Source organism: Pimephales promelas, chromosome 23 (assembly GCF_988280905.1).
Source record: "Pimephales promelas chromosome 23, fPimPro1.hap1.1, whole genome shotgun sequence".
NCBI lineage: Eukaryota > Metazoa > Chordata > Actinopteri > Cypriniformes > Leuciscidae > Pimephales > Pimephales promelas.
Window position 1 is genome coordinate 6872305 of NC_142791.1, and position 19407 is coordinate 6891711.

At 39.5% G+C, this 19407-nt stretch overlaps 1 protein-coding gene across 1 annotated transcript in view; it reads right to left on the reverse strand.

The window, feature by feature from the left end:
• Nucleotides 1-7323: 7323 nt before the first annotated feature.
• Nucleotides 7324-19407, reverse strand: part of dchs1b (dachsous cadherin-related 1b) — a 94362-nt gene continuing 82278 nt past the window's right edge. The window contains exons 11-21 of the mRNA XM_089126526.1: nucleotides 18985-19224; nucleotides 17422-17547; nucleotides 17012-17221; nucleotides 15077-15943; nucleotides 13855-13968; nucleotides 13547-13758; nucleotides 13125-13276; nucleotides 12612-12742; nucleotides 12200-12491; nucleotides 11734-11870; nucleotides 7324-11459 (exon numbers count right to left, since the gene is read on the reverse strand). Of these exons, the coding sequence (XP_088982652.1) occupies nucleotides 8836-11459; nucleotides 11734-11870; nucleotides 12200-12491; nucleotides 12612-12742; nucleotides 13125-13276; nucleotides 13547-13758; nucleotides 13855-13968; nucleotides 15077-15943; nucleotides 17012-17221; nucleotides 17422-17547; nucleotides 18985-19224 (5105 nt within the window). The 3' untranslated portion in view covers nucleotides 7324-8835. The remainder of the gene's footprint in view (nucleotides 11460-11733; nucleotides 11871-12199; nucleotides 12492-12611; nucleotides 12743-13124; nucleotides 13277-13546; nucleotides 13759-13854; nucleotides 13969-15076; nucleotides 15944-17011; nucleotides 17222-17421; nucleotides 17548-18984; nucleotides 19225-19407) is intronic.

Below are 19407 nucleotides of genomic sequence, written 5' to 3' on the forward strand. Positions count from 1 at the left end.
AAAAAAATGCACTTGTTTGAATTTATCTGCTGTTCCTTTTAGGAGTTTAAAGGGGAGCTTTAAAATGCAATGCATTGGAATTCACTCAAAGCTTTGAGTCAGTGTGTATGGGAGCATTAAGATAAAATCTCTGGCAGTGTCCAAACAGCTCTACCTCAATGTCCAAACGGCTCTGAGGGGGTGTTTAAGGCCCCGATATGTGACACAGACAAACAGACAGATCATATTTACATTTACCAAGTCTCACTCAGAACTCAAAGGCAAACATAATCTAATAATCTAATTACGTATGGGCTCATTTGCATAAATAACACAACATATCTAAACATTGGGTGTAGCCGGGTGGCACCGCTTGCCCATGTTAACAAACAATTTCAAAAAACTTGTAATACATTTTTTGTTTGTCTTGATGTAAGTTATCAACTTAGTAATTTATGGTGATATATCTAAAGGATAAAATTTGTAACCTATTCACAAAAAGAATTAATATTTTATACTTATTCGAAACTTTCCCCAAATGGGATTCTTCCGGGCTTTTTTCCCTTACTCAGGACATATTGAGGATATACAATCAGTAGAGTTTGCTTCTGTTGCAATTTGTTCAACCTTTTATAAAATGACTGGACTAAAAGGCAGGATTGAAGACATTACAACATGAAGAGTCTATACTCTTAGGTATTGACGAGACCATATTACTGTATATTATATTATATTAGGCTTTATATAATATTACTACACTCTAAAAAAATAAAAAATAATTGGTTGTTTTAACCCATCTTTGGGTCAAATACGGACAAACTCAGCCATTGGGTTAAATGTTTAAATTACATTTTTAACCCAACATTTGGGTTTGTCCATATTTGACCCAAATTTGGGTTAAAACAACCCAGCATTTTTTAGAGTGTATGATATAAAGGGTTTTACATTACATGCACACAAACACACGCGCACACACACACACACACACACACACACACCATATCAAGTTTTTAGCCCTGGAATTTACTTGTTGACAGCAAATATCTCAACACACATGTCAAACACTCACCTTCAGTACCTGGAAAATATTCCACCTCATTTGTCTCCTTGTTGGGTTAAAGTCTACTGCGAGTTTTGAACACTTATGCCTTATTCAACAACTCGGCATAACTTGACCGCAAGGTACACAAAATTTCCCCCTTCAGAAGTGTAACATTGCCATAAACATATTGCTGACAATCTCAGTGTCTTGCCAAAAGTCCAACTACTGTGCTGAGAGAGGAAACCGAGAGTTAAACCTGAACCCCCACTTCTGTCTGAGAAGGTCACGTCCAAGACATAATATTTAAGGTACATCTTTTCTTTCCTGAGGTGCTTTATGCACAGCAACAGCACAATGTCTTTTTTCAGACAGACCAGGAGGAAAAAATACTGACGTTAGTGGGAGAAAATCCTGGTTCTCCTAAAGTATGAGATTAAAATTAATTAATTAAATTAATGTACATTTTATGAATATTACTGATCCTAATCTTAGGCTGTGTTCGAACTCGCCCCTTATACCCTAATTCAGTATTCCCAACATAATGTAGTCCACTTGAAGGAGTGAATGAAAACGAGTGAGTGAATTTGGACACTGAGTGTGCCGGAAGTTTGATGAAGTTTGTTTGGATGGATGTACGACTCGAGCCGTCGAGTGTTGTACATTTGTTACTGCGGTGCATTGTAGGATTGAATGAGTGCACTTGATAATGTCTACTATGGTTTTTGGAGACCACTATAAATGGCTGTCTCCTTCAATAATGCCATATTTAAAAGTATAAGTGTGATTTCGAACATTACTTAGAGTTCAAACCATTTAGAGAAGTGCTTCTCAACCAGGAGGCTGGGGCCCATGCACTTGAGGCCCTCAATTTACTACCCAAGGGTGCCTCAAGATGACCTAACTGATGACTTAAATGATTTAAAATAAGACAAAGCAAGCTTTAAAATGAACTAAAACTACTAAAATTCCCTCCTCAACAACTGTTTGTTTCCTGTGAGGAACCAGGGTTGCTAATGCCAAGCTCTAAAATAATTTGAGAATCACACGCAGTGCATTATGGGAAATAATGCCCCCCGGGTCCAGAAAAGTATATTTATTAAAACGATGAAATATGTAAACTAAATACACATTTTTAGGTGACATTTCAAACATGTTGTAGATTCATCGTTTTTCCAGTTTTCAATGTACAAAGATTTCTATTTTTGCCATTGAAAACAAAGGGGAGGGGGAAAAAAATCGTATTTCTAACGGTTTTTTCGCACAATAAAGTAAACATGGTCTTGTGAGGAGGAGTGCTGGAAAAAGGGGGCGACAGGAGGCTCTTTACAGAGGTTATGGATGAGGCCTGTTTCCTGGTGTTGAAGTAAACTCAGGCCGCACAAAAGAGGAGGTGACGAGAACGCAGACATATACAGAGCCCCTGTTAACAACAATTCATCTTGTTCTCTCACATGACATTAAGGATGAGATCTGAATCAGCTTTTCTGCCATATTTTGATTCAGGGTTGATGTAATATCCAAAGTTTCAGAGTCACTTTCGACTTACACAAATGCAAGATCAATCAGTGAGGGTGGATAAATCAAAACCAGGTGGGATAATGTTACCGTCACACAGTTTGGCTCATTAGATCCTCACAAATAATCCATCTTCCTCCTTGACTCTAAATGCTGCCATTTATTCACTTGAATGGAAAAAATCTGTCAGAGCTTTGGAGGGAATTGTTTATGAACAGCCACATTACAACACAAAGACGTTGACAACATCCTAGTTTCAGCACGTCCATTTATCATCTTCATTTGGAACTCAACATCTCTGCATCCAAAACAACAACTGAGTCATTTAATTCAGCAAAGCACCAACAGAAATCTGAATGGTGCGATTCTTTTTTTTTTTTTTTTTTTTTTTTACAAAACTACATTTATATGAATTATGCCTACTTGCCAAAAGCGGCTCCAGAGCACCACACTTGATCCCATACTTTTCTCGGGTCTATGTCCTCCAGACATCCCAGGAGATGTGAGAGGTTTGGGCAAGAGATGTAATCATGAGCAGAAGCCGCAGGCCTGTGACTCAATGCTAATAGACCTGCAGTGACTCAGTGGAAAAACAGAGGCTGTTTTCTGAACGCTGCGACTCAAACCTGTAACTGATTACAGTTCAAGCTTCGATCTTCCTTGATTTTAACCAGCAGAAATTAGGAAAGTTATAATAATAAAGTAGTGACAGAAAAGACACTAAGCAGGAGCGAAACATGGCTTTGGGTTGCATTAAGAGCTAAGAAAATCTTCCGCCTTATGCTAACAGGGATAAATATTATATGTATACACAACCATGCAAAAGGATGTATTGAATTGATCAAAGGTAACAGTAAATACATTTAGATTTCAAATAAATGCTGTTCTTTTGAACATTCTATTTTTCAAAGAGTTCTGGGCCGAAAACGGCAGCTGACTCGTTGCCTCACTTATCAAGCAATGACATTGCAGGCAGCGTTTGTGCAAAAAAGTGCCTTATGAAACTGAATTCAGACAGATTTCTGAGGCAGCATAATGGTTTAATGATCTCCAAAAGAACCCAGAAAATTTTAAATTAAAATTTTTATTCATAACTCTCAGAATGGAATGCACAGGATTATAGGATATCAAAAGCATCGAAGGCTACATATTTGCATTTATCCATGAAGGTATCCCAGAAACAGGAACTGAATCTAATACTGGATTCGGATTTGCCTCTGATCATGAAAGAGTCGTAAAATATTAAGCAGGTTGAACGGTTTACATTGTTAATAATAAGTTGTTTCTTACACACTAAATCGGCATATTAGAATGACTTCTGAAGGATCATGTGACACCGAAGACTGGAGTAGTGGTCAAAGGAATAAATGACATTTTAAATTACACTCACCTAAAGAATTATTAGGAACACACCATACTAATACTGTGTTTGACCCCCTTTCACATTCCAACTACGTGGCATTGATTCAACAAGGTGCTGAAAGCATTCTTGAGAAATGTTGGCCTATATTGATAGGATAGCATCTTGCATAGCATCTTGATGGAGATTTTTGGGATGCACATCATGATATTAGCTCAAACATCTGAGAGGACATGATACTGTTAACTACAATCCAAGCTAAAGTCAAACTGTATTTTACTTCTGCAGCTATTTCCTTCTCTCTCAAGCCTGGACTGTCATAAATCAGGAGCTGTTGATGCGATCTATCAGCCGTGTCTGGTATAGTTTTGTCCACCTCCGCATTCAGCTCCGGTTCATGCACAGACCCTGAGAGAGGGCACTCGCCACCAACTCTCCTCAGTTAGCACCATTGATCACCACTGAAAGATGACAAACATCTCCTCCTAAATGAGGAAGCGTTCCTTTCAGCAGTGATATTATAATCTAATTTTACATATACAGTGCAAAAAGTAAACAGTGAAACCAAGCAAGAATTTCTAAAGTAAAACAACAATCGTAGCAAGCATAATAAAGCTGTTTCAGATATATAAATATATTTATTTTGGTAAGTTTCCAGGTTGGTGATTAGGATGGCGGAAGACAATTTTAAGTTAATCAAGAAAGCAAATATGAACCGGCACATCACATGCACTAAGACAGTACCTTAACCAAAAAAACAGAATGGATAGATTACATGAAAAACAACATTTCTAGTGATAAAAAAAAAAAAAAAAAAAAAAACACACACACACAATTTAGTCTCATGGACTGAATTTGAGAGGTCCCCACTGAATCTGACAGATTTTGAGAGTGACTTTGAGTCAGCATAATAAAATTGAGAAGAGATTTAAAGGGTTAACTAGTTTACACACACACACACACACACACACACACACACACACACACACACACACACACACACACACACACACACACACACACACACACACAAATGAAAATTCTGTCATTAATTACTCACCCTCATGTCATTCCAAACCCTTAAGACTTTCGTTCATCTTCGGAACACATGAAGCTATTTTAAATCCAAAAGCTTTCTGGCAATTTACACATTCAAGGTCCAGAACGACAGGAAAAACTTAATTCAAGTAATCCACGTGTCTCCAGTGGACTAACCTCAATTTTAAGCGACAAAAGTGCTTTCTTTGTTTGCATTAAAAAAAAAAACTATCGCGCTATTTACGAAGATTGGCCAGCAAATCAGTAGGGGGAGAACCACGACGCATGCGTGCTGACTCAAAACCGGTAACGTTATTATTATTATGCAAATAGGCCTATAGAACAGTCGGATTTCATCAAATATATCTTCATTTGTGTTCCAAAGATGAACGAAGGACTTGAGGGTGAGTAATTAATGACAGAATTACTCATTTTGGGGTTAAATAAATTGCAGAAACCGTTGCCTGAGCCAGATCTGGTAAGTTAACAGATCTTCTTTATAGGCACTTTTTAAGAACAATTTATAGCATCTCAGGATGATAAGATCTAAGAGCCAAAACGTTAGTCCTGTAATTTAAAATTCATGTTTGTCATAACTCACATTTCATTGAGACATTTACCGTTTTCTATTCTTCTTAAATAATTTTGACAATGCAGAGCGATTCATTTCTAATAATCAATGAAAGATACATCTGACTTTTTTCCATGAGGTATGCAGGGATCATTAAATTTACTACTGACCTGATGGGAATAGCAGACTTGTTTTAATAGCCAAGACTGTGGAATCTTTCTTTGATGTGTATTTTCAACATGCAGTGGTGCTATGGAGACTTCCCTTGTTTTTCTACTGAAGCGTTTAACAAAATGATAAATCTTCAACTAATCATTTTTAATTTATCACACGTTATTCATCAAAAAACATTGCAGTTTAATATCAAAACCAGAGGTTAGCTCTTAGATTTGCTGACATATCTTTCTTATACGGTGTTGCAGTGGAATGCAGGGCGAACATTCACGATTATTCTTATCTACAGTATATAATCTTCAATGGGAAAAGCTTGACGTCTGATGACCTGATAACCCCGTTTCAGCAGCTGAGACCCACACAAAGATGTGCGACAAGCTTCATGGCTTTGGTAATATTTTCTCTGCTGTCGTTTTTAGGTATAGCTATAATATTTAAATCCTTGATGAGATTGCATAAATAATTTAATAAAATAAATCATAGCAAGTTAAAAATGTTGCTCTGCAAAAGAATTTCCCACAGCACTGGCAATAAATGATGGTGAGAAAAATGGGAAGACATAACAAAAATTACCCCAAATCCTTCATCAGCCTTTTACTTATAATGTCTGACAAAGAAAGAAGCAGCAGCAAAATGTACAAACTGTGTTGTAAATAGACTTGATAACAAATGTTGATAACACAGAGATGTATACTAAGTGTAAATGACATAGATCACAATGCTTATAACAGATAAGATATAATCTCATCCTGAAAATAATATTAGCGATAAAGAAAACATTTTATACAGTGGTCACACAACTCATTGCAGTGTTTATAAAACACTGACTGTGCAAGCGAATGATACTGTTATTTCTATGTGATATCTGGGATGGTGTAAATCAGTTAGACGTGCACGGAGATGGAGGAGAGGTGAATCTCAGCCAAAACCAACTTCACAACAGGGGATGAGAAAACTCAATACAGTAGAAACTAAGGCAGAATGTGACCGTATCTAAAGTGTGGTTCAGTTTCATATAGTGTCCCAAAAAATACTACACAACAGCTTGTTACTGGGGCGGTATCCTCAAAATGTATACTAATATGCAGCCTTTAGTCGTAAATAAGATAAAGATATCAATCTTAGTGTCAGTTCTGGCAGGTCACGTTAGTCAAGCTCGCATCAGCTGACTCTCAGCTCCATTGGAGAGGTATATATGTCCTCAGTTAAAAACAGAAGGCAGTTGATGTAATGATATGATGACATGAGTACGTTTGAGTTATTTCCAGTTCTTACATGATACTGTACAATTATAGCAAATATAATCAGTCATAGATATTTGAGCCAATTCATGTGGAGCAAAAATGTTAATATGCATTTTTTTTTTGACATTCATGGAAATGTTTCTTAATGGCTGCGATTTTAAAACGGGCACACCCTGTGTCTAGCTATACACAGCCTGCGGCCCGGCTTTAGTCTAGGTTTTTGGAACATGCTGTATCCTTTCAAATTGCTTTTTAATGAAGGACAAATTTGACTCTGACCCCTCCGGTTTCCTTTTTTCTAAAAGCCAGATGATTGGCGTTTTGCTACCCTTCAGTTACTTTGACACTCCCCATCCATGTTTTAATTTGAACTTGGAGGAAGGAAGACAGAAGACTCATATTTGACAAAAGAAATCAGTAGGAATTTAATATTTGATTTAAATATGTACAGATGACTTAAACTGTACTGCTGCTGGAATGTAGGCAGCCATCTTGGAATCTGTTGTTTTCCAGACTATGAGACAATTAGATGTCAGCTTTTAAAATGAATTGTGCAAGACAGACTTCAGAAATATCAGACCCCTCTTTGAGTTGCATTTGTTCTGAGTGCTAAACAGGGTCCAGTTACACTTGAGGCAGTGGCGGTATCAGGCATGCACCAGGTAGCAAAACAGCCCCACTGGTCATTCAAATGCTTAAATCTCTTTCCACTGAGATTGTTAGACAAAAAAAAAAAAAAAAAATGCAGGGCACTTCAGAAGCTTCTTTTCAAAACAGAAAATATCCACTGTGTATTACAAAAGAAGGTCCATTGTCTAGTGACTTACTCTGAAAGGTGAATAAACTACATCCTAGATGATGGGCCAAAAGTTGTTTCACTCTAAATTTACTAACGACCCAACCGTAAGTTATGCAGACAATACAAAACTTTTATTTTCAGAAAAAGCAGCATAGAAACAGTGTGAGAGAGCTGCTGTTTTGGGAGAAACCCATTTATATATACAGAAGAGTCTTTGAGGTTTCACTAATTTCTTGAAAGGTCTCCAGATGAGCCAAAAAAAGTATGGCCCGTCTTTTTTTTTTGCTGCAATAAATTAGCTAAGATGCTAACAATCTAGTTCAAAGGGCAAAGGACAATACAACTTGAAAAGGCCTACAGTATAATACAACTATATGCAACATGGGACGTTTCAACACTTTCAGCCTTTCTCTTTATAAATAATAAAATACAACAATCTTCCAATCATTCACATTACAAGTGTCACAATTTTCACAACCGCACAGTATGGTGATCCTAGACACTATACAATGATAATACACTTATTATGGCTAGCATACATATAAATATACATACAAAAAATGTCACTAAAATGTAAGAACTCCTTCACTCAAAGCAATGGCAAGTCCTTCATAAAAAACATATAAATGAAACTGATTTTTTTAAAATATAAAAGAAAAGAAAGAAAAAAATACATCCCCTGGTAATAAACAAATATAGTGACATCAGTTTGAGTTTCTACAGAGTTCTCATTGCGGCCTACAAAGTATGACAATAGCAGCTATTTTGGATGGACTTAACATAACACTGGAGTTTCAAAGCTGTTTGAGTCATCAATATAAAAAGAAACAAACAAAAGGAGCAGTCAACGTCTTGCCTCCCTGGCCAGCCAGCGAGACAAAACAAAGCAACACATAACTCACTTCACATCAACACTGCGGTGGCTCTGAAGAAGGGTAACGTCGCCACACAATGTTTTTACCCTTTCATTTACCAGACACCTGCGTCACCATCATGGCTTAGCGACTGATTCTTCATGCTGCCTTTTTCAGGTATGCAACATTGCTACGAGTGACTAATATGCCTTATCAAAAGACATAAAACGGCCTCCACAAAATGGAGTGCAATGTAGCATTAAATTCTCATCTCAGCCTCATCACTGTGCTCCAGAGAGTGCTCTGTGGTGCTGATGATGGAGGCTGAGGGACCTTGAGTGACCCCGAATGGGGAGACGGCTGGGGACCGTGCAGCAAGTGGGGACAGAGAAGGGGAGAAACTGGGAGACATCGCTGCTGAGGAGATGGACCCCTCGTGGCTTATAGGTGAACGCCTTAGCGATGCTAAGTGGTGGAACGTCCGTGCTATGGCGGGTTTGGGTGGGACAGATTTGGCCCCTGGATGAGCCACTGAGGTAATGAGGGGTGGAGGGTCGATTCTTGGCTTGGGGTCTGTCTTGAGTTTGGGTTGGAAAGGTCTACGTGGGTTGTTGGGAGGTAAGCTCTCATCTTTTAGTCTGGCAATCTCTGTGAAGACACTGGCTAAGGGTTGGAACTGAGGGCACCAGTTGAGAAGGTAGTCCCAGTTGTAGCTGCCTCGCAGTTCCTCGTCACTTGCCACTATGGCTGTGAGGGAGCCATCAACAGAGGGTTTTCCATCCTCAGGGAAAGCATAATCTTTCGGATGGGAAATATTCAACCCACGGCCTACTCCAAGGTAGCCCCCACCTTCATCTCTATAGACTGGAAGCTGACCAGACAGTAGGGTACCACTGAGACTCCCACTGATGCTCCCCAGTTTCTTATTTTTGAACCACTGGCTTGCATCAAGTGGCCCTGGTTCACAAGAAATATCGGAGAGTTGGTCCGCATCCTGTTGGATACCTGAATCAGGGCCCCTGGCAGAAATGTGCTCTTGCATTGACGAGGTGATGCTTGCAACTCTTGGGTACTCATTGATCATCCGGATTTCATCATCCTCCGCTGCTTCGGCAGATCCCCGTCCACTGGAGTGAGAAGGATCTAAGGATCCTCCTCGAGTATAGGAGCCTCCACCTGTTCCTTCTTCATCACCTGCATATCCAGGAAGTGCTTGATGATAGATCCTGTCGCCCCCTGCGGGTTTAGACTCATCCAAGTTTTGCAAAGCTGTGCCTGAAGATGCAGTACTATTCCCTGTGTTTTGTCCTTTCTTCTTGCGTTTTGATCTTACTAGATAAAGGGCCACAGCAATTATGACTAACAAGACTATTACTCCAAGAGAGGCAGCAATTATGCTCACAAGGAGGACATTAAAGTCTGTTGCGAGACCAAAGGATGTGTTGGTGACATCAATGGTTAGCTGAGCAGAAGCTACTCTCGATGTGTCAAGGGGGCTGTGTGCGTTAACATCCATAGTCATTAGGCGGGGTTCCCTCTTCGAGCGACTTCCAGCACTTGAGCTGCCAGAGCTGTCCATCTTTAGGTAGATAACACCGGTGGTCTTATTCACATCGAAGTAAGGAGAGGAATTGGGGAAGGAGTACAGTACAATCCCATCCACCCCACCATCCTCATCTTTGGCCTGTACTTGTCCAATGCTCTGACCTTTCTTCGCTCCCTCTGGTACCTCAAAGGACAAGTCTGAAGATGTGAAAACTGGGTCATACTCATCTTCCCCTGTGACGTAGACCTGCACTGTGACTGTAGCTGAGTTGTTGCCGGCATCCACAGCCAAAGCAATAAAGTTAAACGAGTTTACCTTCTCAAAATCAAATATCTGTCTGGTACGAACTTCACCAGAGTTCTGATCTACCAAGAAGAGGTCTTTTCCTAGGCTGGAGTGGTCCATCAAGAAATACTTCAATTGTCCATAAACTCCTGTGTCATAATCGATTGCATGTAACACAGTCACAGCGGAGTTAAGTGGCTGGTTTTCACGGACACTGGCTGTTAATGTAGTAATGGGAAAGTAAGGTCTGTTGTCATTAATGTCCTTTACCTCTACATGAATAGGAGCCAAGGCAAAATGACCATGGCCATCCGAAGCTTGTACTATAACCACATGGGAAGTTCGGCTCTCTCTGTCTAAAGGTCTTTGAAGCTTCAGTGCTCCAGTCCACTGATCCACAGAGAAGAGTTTCATCTCATCTCCAGAGCTGATGCTGTACTGGACCTCTGCATAGGGAGCTGAATCGGGATCAGTTGCAGTCACACGTAAGAATTCTGTACCAGCAGCAGCCCCTTCACTCAAAGCCACTATGTACTCAGCTCTGCCAAAGACAGGAGGGTTGTCATTCACATCAGTGACTGTGATGATGGCTGGTACGCTGGAGCTGCGTTGGGGAACACCACGGTCCGAGACCGCAATGGAAAGGTTATAGCGTGATAATGCCTCAAAATCCAGTCGCTCTGCCAGGATCAGGGTTCCTACGGTCTGGAAGCCATGGCCCTCTATGAAACGAACGCTACTCTCAATCTGGAAAGCATTTCCAACATTCCCACTGGCGATTGCAAAATCAAAACCAGAGTTTTCCTGAGATAGGTCTCCATCTACTGCCTCTAAGGTCAGGATAGTGGCTCCAGGTAGCTGGTCCTCAGACACTGTGGCTTTGTACTCCATCTGATGGAATATGGGGGCATTATCATTGACGTCCATCAGCTGAACTTGGACCGTGGCAGAAGATGATAGAGGTGGAGATCCTCCATCACGAGCTTCGACGACTACACTCACAGAGGGCTGCTCTGGGTCAAATTCTGCTTTCTGTCTGATGAAAAGTGTACCTAGAAAGACAAGGGAAGTGCTTTTACTACAATGTTAATGCTATATAGTTGACTATATGTTAAAACTATTGGCAGGGGCTATTTAAACTATATGCAAGTAGCTGACCTTGTAGGTAGATGCTGTTTTTATTAACTCAAACCGTCATTTTATGTACACATCATCCACTACTAATTTCACTTATGATAAACAATTTATTTGTTGCAAGATGCTATTTGTTATAGATAGAATATACATGAGTAAATGCCATTGATATGTTTAGTATAAAGCTTATACCATTTTTAGGATCAATGTAAAACCCGTCCCTCGTTGAAGACAATACTCGATAGGTGACCTTTCCATTTTCTCCTGAATCTCGATCTGTTGCTGTTACTGTGATAACAGGACTGCCTGATGGAGAATGTTCTGGAAGTGTTACCTAGAAACCAAAAGCAACAACAAAGCTGTTATTTGGCATGCTTTTTCCTGTATCCACAGCGATGTCATTTTGAATAAAAGCATCTGCTAAATGAATAAATGCAATCATAAATGACTGCACACTTCTTACTGATGCGAATGGAAGCATGTATATTTATTCTGGGATAAACTTATATAAACCAAGTTATTTTGCCATCCTAATCCATGAGAGTCAAACCCTTTTCACAAAAGAAGAACAAAGGCAATAAACCAACATCAATCCTAATAAAACAAAATACAAATTGTGTCACTCCTTTTAAAATACTTCAAATGGTAGAAAGGAAAGGTTACCTGATATAAATCTTGCGTAAATGTAGGTGCATTGTCATTTATGTCCTCCACCAGCACAGTTAAATTAGCTTCACTCTGATGCTTTGAATCTGAAGCTCGAATTGTCAATGTGTACCATGTCCTCTCTTCAAAGTCCAGCGGTGCTGTCAGAGACACACGGCCGTTGTAACGATGGATATCAAATTTTCCCTGTGATGGAGCATCCAGCTGCAAAGAGTAAGACAGCACTGGGCCAGAATCCACATCATTTCCAGTAACCAGCGTGATCTCAGTGCCGATAAGAGAGTCTGGAAGAGGGGAGCAGGGACACGACATTCAGATACATGTAATAAAAGTCTTGTCTTTTAGGTGCTTGTAATTTAGTCTTTCAGGAAAAAGGGTCAAAGGTCACCAGTTAGTTGACTTACTCTCTGGCACTCTAATTTCCCGTGGCACTGGGATGGTAGGACTGTTGTCGTTGAGGTCGACAATAATCACTGTGATGGTGGCAGTGCCTACTAGCTTGGGGCTACCACGATCAGTGGCTTTTATCACCAACCTGATGCACATGAGAAAAAATAAAGGGTTAGATCATTTTTTCTGACTTATATCACATGAGAGATGTCTCTGTTTAGTTTTTTGAGATCAAGAGAGAGAACAAAAGATCTCTTCTATTTTTGGAAAAACTATTTGTGCAACAATCCAAAAGCTCTAACAGACCAAAAATGTAGTAAATTAAAAACACACCACTTTTCTACTGGTAGGGGAACATTTTAGAAACAAAACACATGAGGTAAAACTACGAGGGCTTGAACACATCTCACACAAACTAAATAACGCTGGAGAGGACAGTTACATTCCACAGAGGGAAAGTAAAGACCTTCAGAGCAATGACTTCATTGGCCGAACAAGCGCAGTACACATGCATGATATACACTCACTGTGCCTGTGTCCAGATTTCCCTGTCCATAATGGCTGCGGTCGTGATGCTGCCGGTCAGGGGGTCAATTTTGAAAAGGCCACTTTGACTCGAAGACTCAATGGAGTAAGTCACCTGACCATTCTGACCTTGGTCAACATCCTCTGCCATAACCTAATTCATAAAAAAAAACAGCTTAATCAAACAGACAGTCCAAAATGAACACTTGAAATATGTGAGGGAAAAATCGGTAAATAATTCCATTAAAAAGGTTCATGATAGCTACAGTAAATTTTCTCAAATCACTCACGATTGGCTAGTATGGCAAAAAGTTACAATGTAAAAGAAAGTTGTTTGTAGAATATTCAAGTTTTAATACTTTTCCAATGTGTTTTCAATTACATGTGACCTTTTAGAAGTACAAAAAAGTAAATGACCCATTACCTGAAGGATTGGAAAATCATAGCCCTGTGCTTCATGCATATAAGTCACATAGTTCTGCAGCTGGAATCGGGGTAGGTTGTCATTGACATCCTGAAGAATCAGGTTTACAGCCATGAAGGAGCTTGAGGATGTAGTTTCAGCCTTCACCACTAGACGGAGTCTTGGAGTGTCCTCAAAATCCAGGCCATTTGAGCTCTGTACCCAGATTTCACCTATAAAAGCACCAAAAATGCATTGAAGTAGGTCAACTGACTGCCATTGTTAATAAGAAATATTGTTTTTCATATGCATTTTTGTATACATCTGACCTGTATTTGAGCCGATGCTGAAGGAACGGTATTTGTTCCCACTGAAGATGGTGTAAGTGATGCCGTTGCGGGTGCCGTCAGGGTGCTGAGCCTGAGCCTGGGCGACTGCAGTGCCTGTGGGGAAAAATACACCGAAAAAAGACCTCAATACTCTTCTGCCATACTCACTTAAATTGATGGATTGGCTTTAAATGCTCACAAAACTGACTGCCTGCGAATGCTGCAGGTTTCATCATTGCTAGTTTTCAAGTGCTTTGAAATAACAAAGACTAACATTTAGTGTGGGATTTATAATAAAAAGAGTGAAAATTGAGGTCTATATAGTTTTGCAAGATACATCACAAACAAGATACTTATTTTCATTTAATGAATTTTCAACCCATTTTATTTTTGTAATGCGTTTTGTTTCTGAGCATAACAGGACATCAAAAAATTAAGTAAAAAGTATGATGGGACCAATTATTATCCAATTGGAATTGACTGGTTCATAAAAAGTTGGTATTTTTGCCATCACCTATATTACAATAATACATTAATATCTATATTACCAAATTATTTTCTAAAAATGTAACATTATTTCCCCCGGTCATAATTGTGCATGCCCGGGCCGTGATGACATCAGCTGAAACGTAAAAATCATTACATTTTAATGAACGATTACAAAATATGTGTATGTCTTTTGGGAATAACAGTGCAAATACCACCAGTAACATGTATTAAAGGGTTAGTTCACCCAAAAATGAAAATTCTGTCAGTATTTACTCACCCTCATGTTGTTCCAAACCTCTATGTGTTTATTTGTTCTGCTGAACACAAAGGACGATATTTGGAAGAATGTTTTAATCAAACAGATCTCAATCCCCATTGACTACCATAGTAGGAAAAAATACATACTGTACTATGGTAGTCAATGGGGAATGAGATCTGTTTGATTAAAACATTCTTCCAAATATCGTCCTTTGTGTTCAGCAGAACAAATAAACTCATAGAGGTTTGGAACAACATGAGGGTGAGTAAAATACTGATAGAATTTTCATTTTTGGGTGAACTAACCCTTTAAGAAAATAAGGGTTGATGCTGACTTGTGATTTTATAACATGATAATGTTATCATTCCCTTTTTTCCATGAAATGGACAAGGAACAATTTCTAGCCTTGTTTTACAATTAAAATCTTCCGGGATAATAGCATACCAAATCTTTTGCTGTAAATTCTCTGCATACCTTTAGCTGCATTCTCCTGTAAGCTAACATCCCTGGCGTTGCGAGTGAATCGAATGCCCTTGTAATCTTCCTCCTTCACATAGACCATCACCACACCTAGAGAAGACTGAGGCGGGCTGCCCTGGTCCATAGCCTCCACTATGAGGGTGCGTTGAGTTTGCGTGAGGGTCTGTAGCTTCTCTGTGGTCTGGATCTCCCCCGTCAGCGAGTTAATAGAAAATCCTCGGACTGGCATAGCAAAGCGGTAAAACACCGACCCATTGGCTCCAAAGTCCTTATCTTCTGCTCTCATGGTGGCCACCACCTGATGCGTGGACACACTACCACTGGACACGTTGATAATCAGTGGGTCCTGGATGAAGAATGGTGCATTGTCGTTGACGTCCAGGACGGTGACGGTTACCTGGGCTGTGTCGTTGCGGGGTGCGGCGGGTGAAAGGTCAACGGCGTACACTTGGAAGGTGTAAGAAGCTCTTTTCTCTCTGTCCAGAAGTGCTGTGGTAGTGATCCGCCCCGTGTCTGAATGCACTGTAAATGCACCTTTGGCTTCTTGGCTAAGGAAGTATAAGATCCGCCCATTTTCACCCTCATCCACATCTGTGGCTGTTGCATCCAACACCACAAAACCTACAGCAGCATCTTCTGAGACATCGACGGTGTAGCTACTGCTGCCAAACTTGGGGCTGTTGTCGTTTACATCAAGGACTGAGATTTCCACAGTGGCAGTGCTGCTCAGCGAAGGGCTGCCATGATCTTGAACCAACACTTCTAAAGAATAACTGTTCTTCCGCTCTCGGTCCAGAGGTTTTGAAGTAGACAAAGCTCCAGAGGAACCGACAAGTCGAAAGTCACCATCTGGGTCGCCAGCTAGAATAGCAACACACAGACAAAACATTTGTTAATAATCAAACAGAGTGGGTCTTCTTTTTATAAGAAACAAGCCTGCAATGCGAGCAAAAACACTAACGTGCCTTGACCGCAGATAATTAAAAAAATTCAATGGGTCTCATTCATGAAACATTCGTAAATATACAAGTAAATATGAGAGTGATTTGGACGTAAAGAGACCTTCCCGAAAACTCATCTCCTGATTCACAAATACTTCGTAAACGTCAGATGTGATAGTGAAATGTGTGTGTGTGTGTTAATGAATTCCAACCAGTCGTAAATGGGATGCGTGTGCACGTTCATTCTCAATTACCATAAATCCCGCCCATTATATCCAACTGACATCTAAATATAGGCATATAATATGAATGCAAATGAAAAAGAAAGATTTCTCGGATGTAGAAATTTAAGTTTTATTATCAGAAGTTCATTCAAAACGCCAATTTTATTTTTATTTTTTTTCATCTGCAAATTACAGATGCAGTTAATAGAGTTTCACCTGTCAATCGAACAGTCCCAGAAGTGAGAAGAAAATGGTTCAACATTAAGCTTGACAGCAAAAAACAAACAAAAAACAAAACAAATTAATTGAAAAAAAACCCCTGAATAAATCGTATTCAAACTGGACAAGGACCGCATCGATCACCAGATCTGCTATTACTGGCTCTCATAATAAAAGTAAAAAGATTTTCAAAAGATTTTTAAAAAGCATTTTTTCAAAATGCTGTTTAAATATGTACCCAATTAAGGTGAATAAAAATGCAGCCTTATTAATGAGCAAAACGTTCGGATGTTAAGCGCACCATTTACGCGTGGCTGGGAGCAGGTGTAGATTTCTTGCGTACCAACTAACATTTGAAAAATTTTAATGAATCCGAAAATTTACGCCAGAACCACTTTACACACGATTTACACAAAAATTCGTTCTGCTCGTGTTTCATGAATGAGACCCATTATGTGTAACTTACTAACTTTTATCTGGTTTGTAATCCACTGTAGAAGCTTTTCTTCTACAGATTCCTAATAATAATACAATTTTTTTTTTACCAGTGATCTTATAATCCAGTCGTCCGCTCTCTCCGGTGTCCAGGTCTGTGGCTTTGAGGCTGAATAGCTCCACGGGCTCTTGGTTCTCAGGCACTTCCAGACTGTAATGCTGCCGCCCGAAAGCAGGAGCATTATCATTCTCATCCAGCACTGTGATGTGTACTTTAGCCTTGGCAAAGTTAGGGGGTACTCCTCCATCTTTTGCATATACTATCACATACACAAGATTTAAAGAGGGTTATTAAGATTTGATTATATTATAAATTATAATATTTTATAGTAGCACATAATACTTTATCAGGCCAGTGTTGTTATTGTTAACTAAAACTAAACTATTAAAAACTTTTTCGGTAAATGAAATTATTACCATATCAATCATATTATGTTCAGATTCTGACTGTGTTATGTACCTGTTAAAGTGTAGTGGTCCTGAAGTTCCCTATCGAGAATCTGAGTGACAGATATCACACCCGTCTCTGGATTAATTTTGAATCCATCCTCGGTCAGACCACCGTATATCACTAAGCCATTTGTGCCTGCAATAAAAAAGAAATATATAATCAATAATTCTGATTGAATACTTGCGTATTATGTATCTACTGAATACTGCACAGTAAACACTGCGTGCTGCCTACTACTGTATCTTTTAGTAAGTGAAACCTTTCAAAATATTTCAAAGTATACTACATTGTTGCCACATGATCTCACTAGGTTGCAAGTGAATGGCTTCCAGTTATGAGCTAAGAGATTGACAATAAATTGCATTTAAAAAATGTATTATTTAAAGCTGCAGCCCGTAGCTTTTTCTTGGGTTAAAAATGATCCAAAATACATATTTGAGAAAATACAGAACCAGCCAGTGTTCGAAACTGTCTGCTAAGCTTGTAATAAAGTTTTTAAGAGATTCGAGCATGTCTTTGTGTCATTACGTCACATCTGTACACATAAAGAAAGAGTCTCGGCTAGAAGGCTATATTGCGTGTGAGGATGCTGGAGGTGGAGATTTATAGCCTTTTCTCACAGCACTTGATATAATTAAACTTATCAATTTGATGGCGGATCCAGAAAGGTTCAAACGACAATCACTAGAGACAACTAAAGATTCACCAGCTGTAATATGCAAAAGACTTTGTTCGGACTTCAGAGTTAGTCTTGCATTCCTTGTTTCCTGATCCCTGAAGTCATGTCCAGCTACCAACTCTTGTACTGAAAGTCAAGGTGATGGTAGGTCCTGTTTCACCCACTGGGTAGTTTTTATGTTATTCTTAATTTTATTCCCATGTCTCTGCATCTTTGAGTCCTCACATCATACCTTACCAAAACCTTGCCATATTTTTGGAATTTTTAGTTAGAATTTGTGTAAAAATATATTTTGGCAGTCAGATCAATTATAAGTATGAGTAGACTAGTTAGTAAGAATGCTATTCCAAACACAGCCTGTGACTGGTGACAATCAACCAAAGCCTCTTTCCTTTCATTCAGAGTTAGATTGAAGTTGTGAACGACCTGATTTGAATTAAAACAGAAGTGCAATGTCAAATGTCAAAATATTCAGGTTCAAACCTTTTCATCTCGGATTTAACACCGGTTTCATTAGAAGTGGTCCACACAAGTGTTAAGCATGAACAAAGACGCACGGGTGCCAGATTGCGTGCAAAGTTAGGAAGCTTTGGCACGAGCACCTGCTTGCTCAATTAATGCTTCCTGAAAAATGACTATACAATCTCTCTTTCATACTCTCTCACTAAACCCATGAGGCTGAGAATGAGTCCCACATACCCTCCACAGGAAGCGTACAAAAAAAAACACTGCCCTCACTGCAACTCAACATAACTGCTTTAACCAGATGGCAAAGTTTTCAGACACAGGTCATGAATATCTGAAAGGTTGAATTGAAATACCCAACAATGCAGCATTTAACATGGATTTTTGCAGAATAAAAATAAAAACTAAAACTAAAAAAAAAAACTCACCCTGATCCCGGTCTGAAGCGGAGACCTTCAGTATGCTTGTTCCCGCTGGCTGGTTCTCTTTGATTTGGGCTTCAAACTCACTGCGTTCAAACCACGGTGCTTCATCATTTACGTCAATTACTTGTATAGACAGAACCTGAGTGGTGGAATGTTGGGGTATCCCATGATCCTCTGCGACAATTGTAAGATTGTAGTTCTCCTGCTCCTCACGATCCAGAGGTTTAAGGATGGAGAGAGAGCCTGGAGAAGAGGAGAAGAGAAAAACATCTGTAGATCTGCTGCACGCTTCACAGCACGGCCTGTGGTTGGAGACGTGTGACCGAGGTCAGAGAGCTCTTCTGTTTTATACCATTTGTAATATTTCATTATGTAAATGCCAGACACTATCTTGAGCTACCTGAATGTGGCTGGGTAACTTTGAGG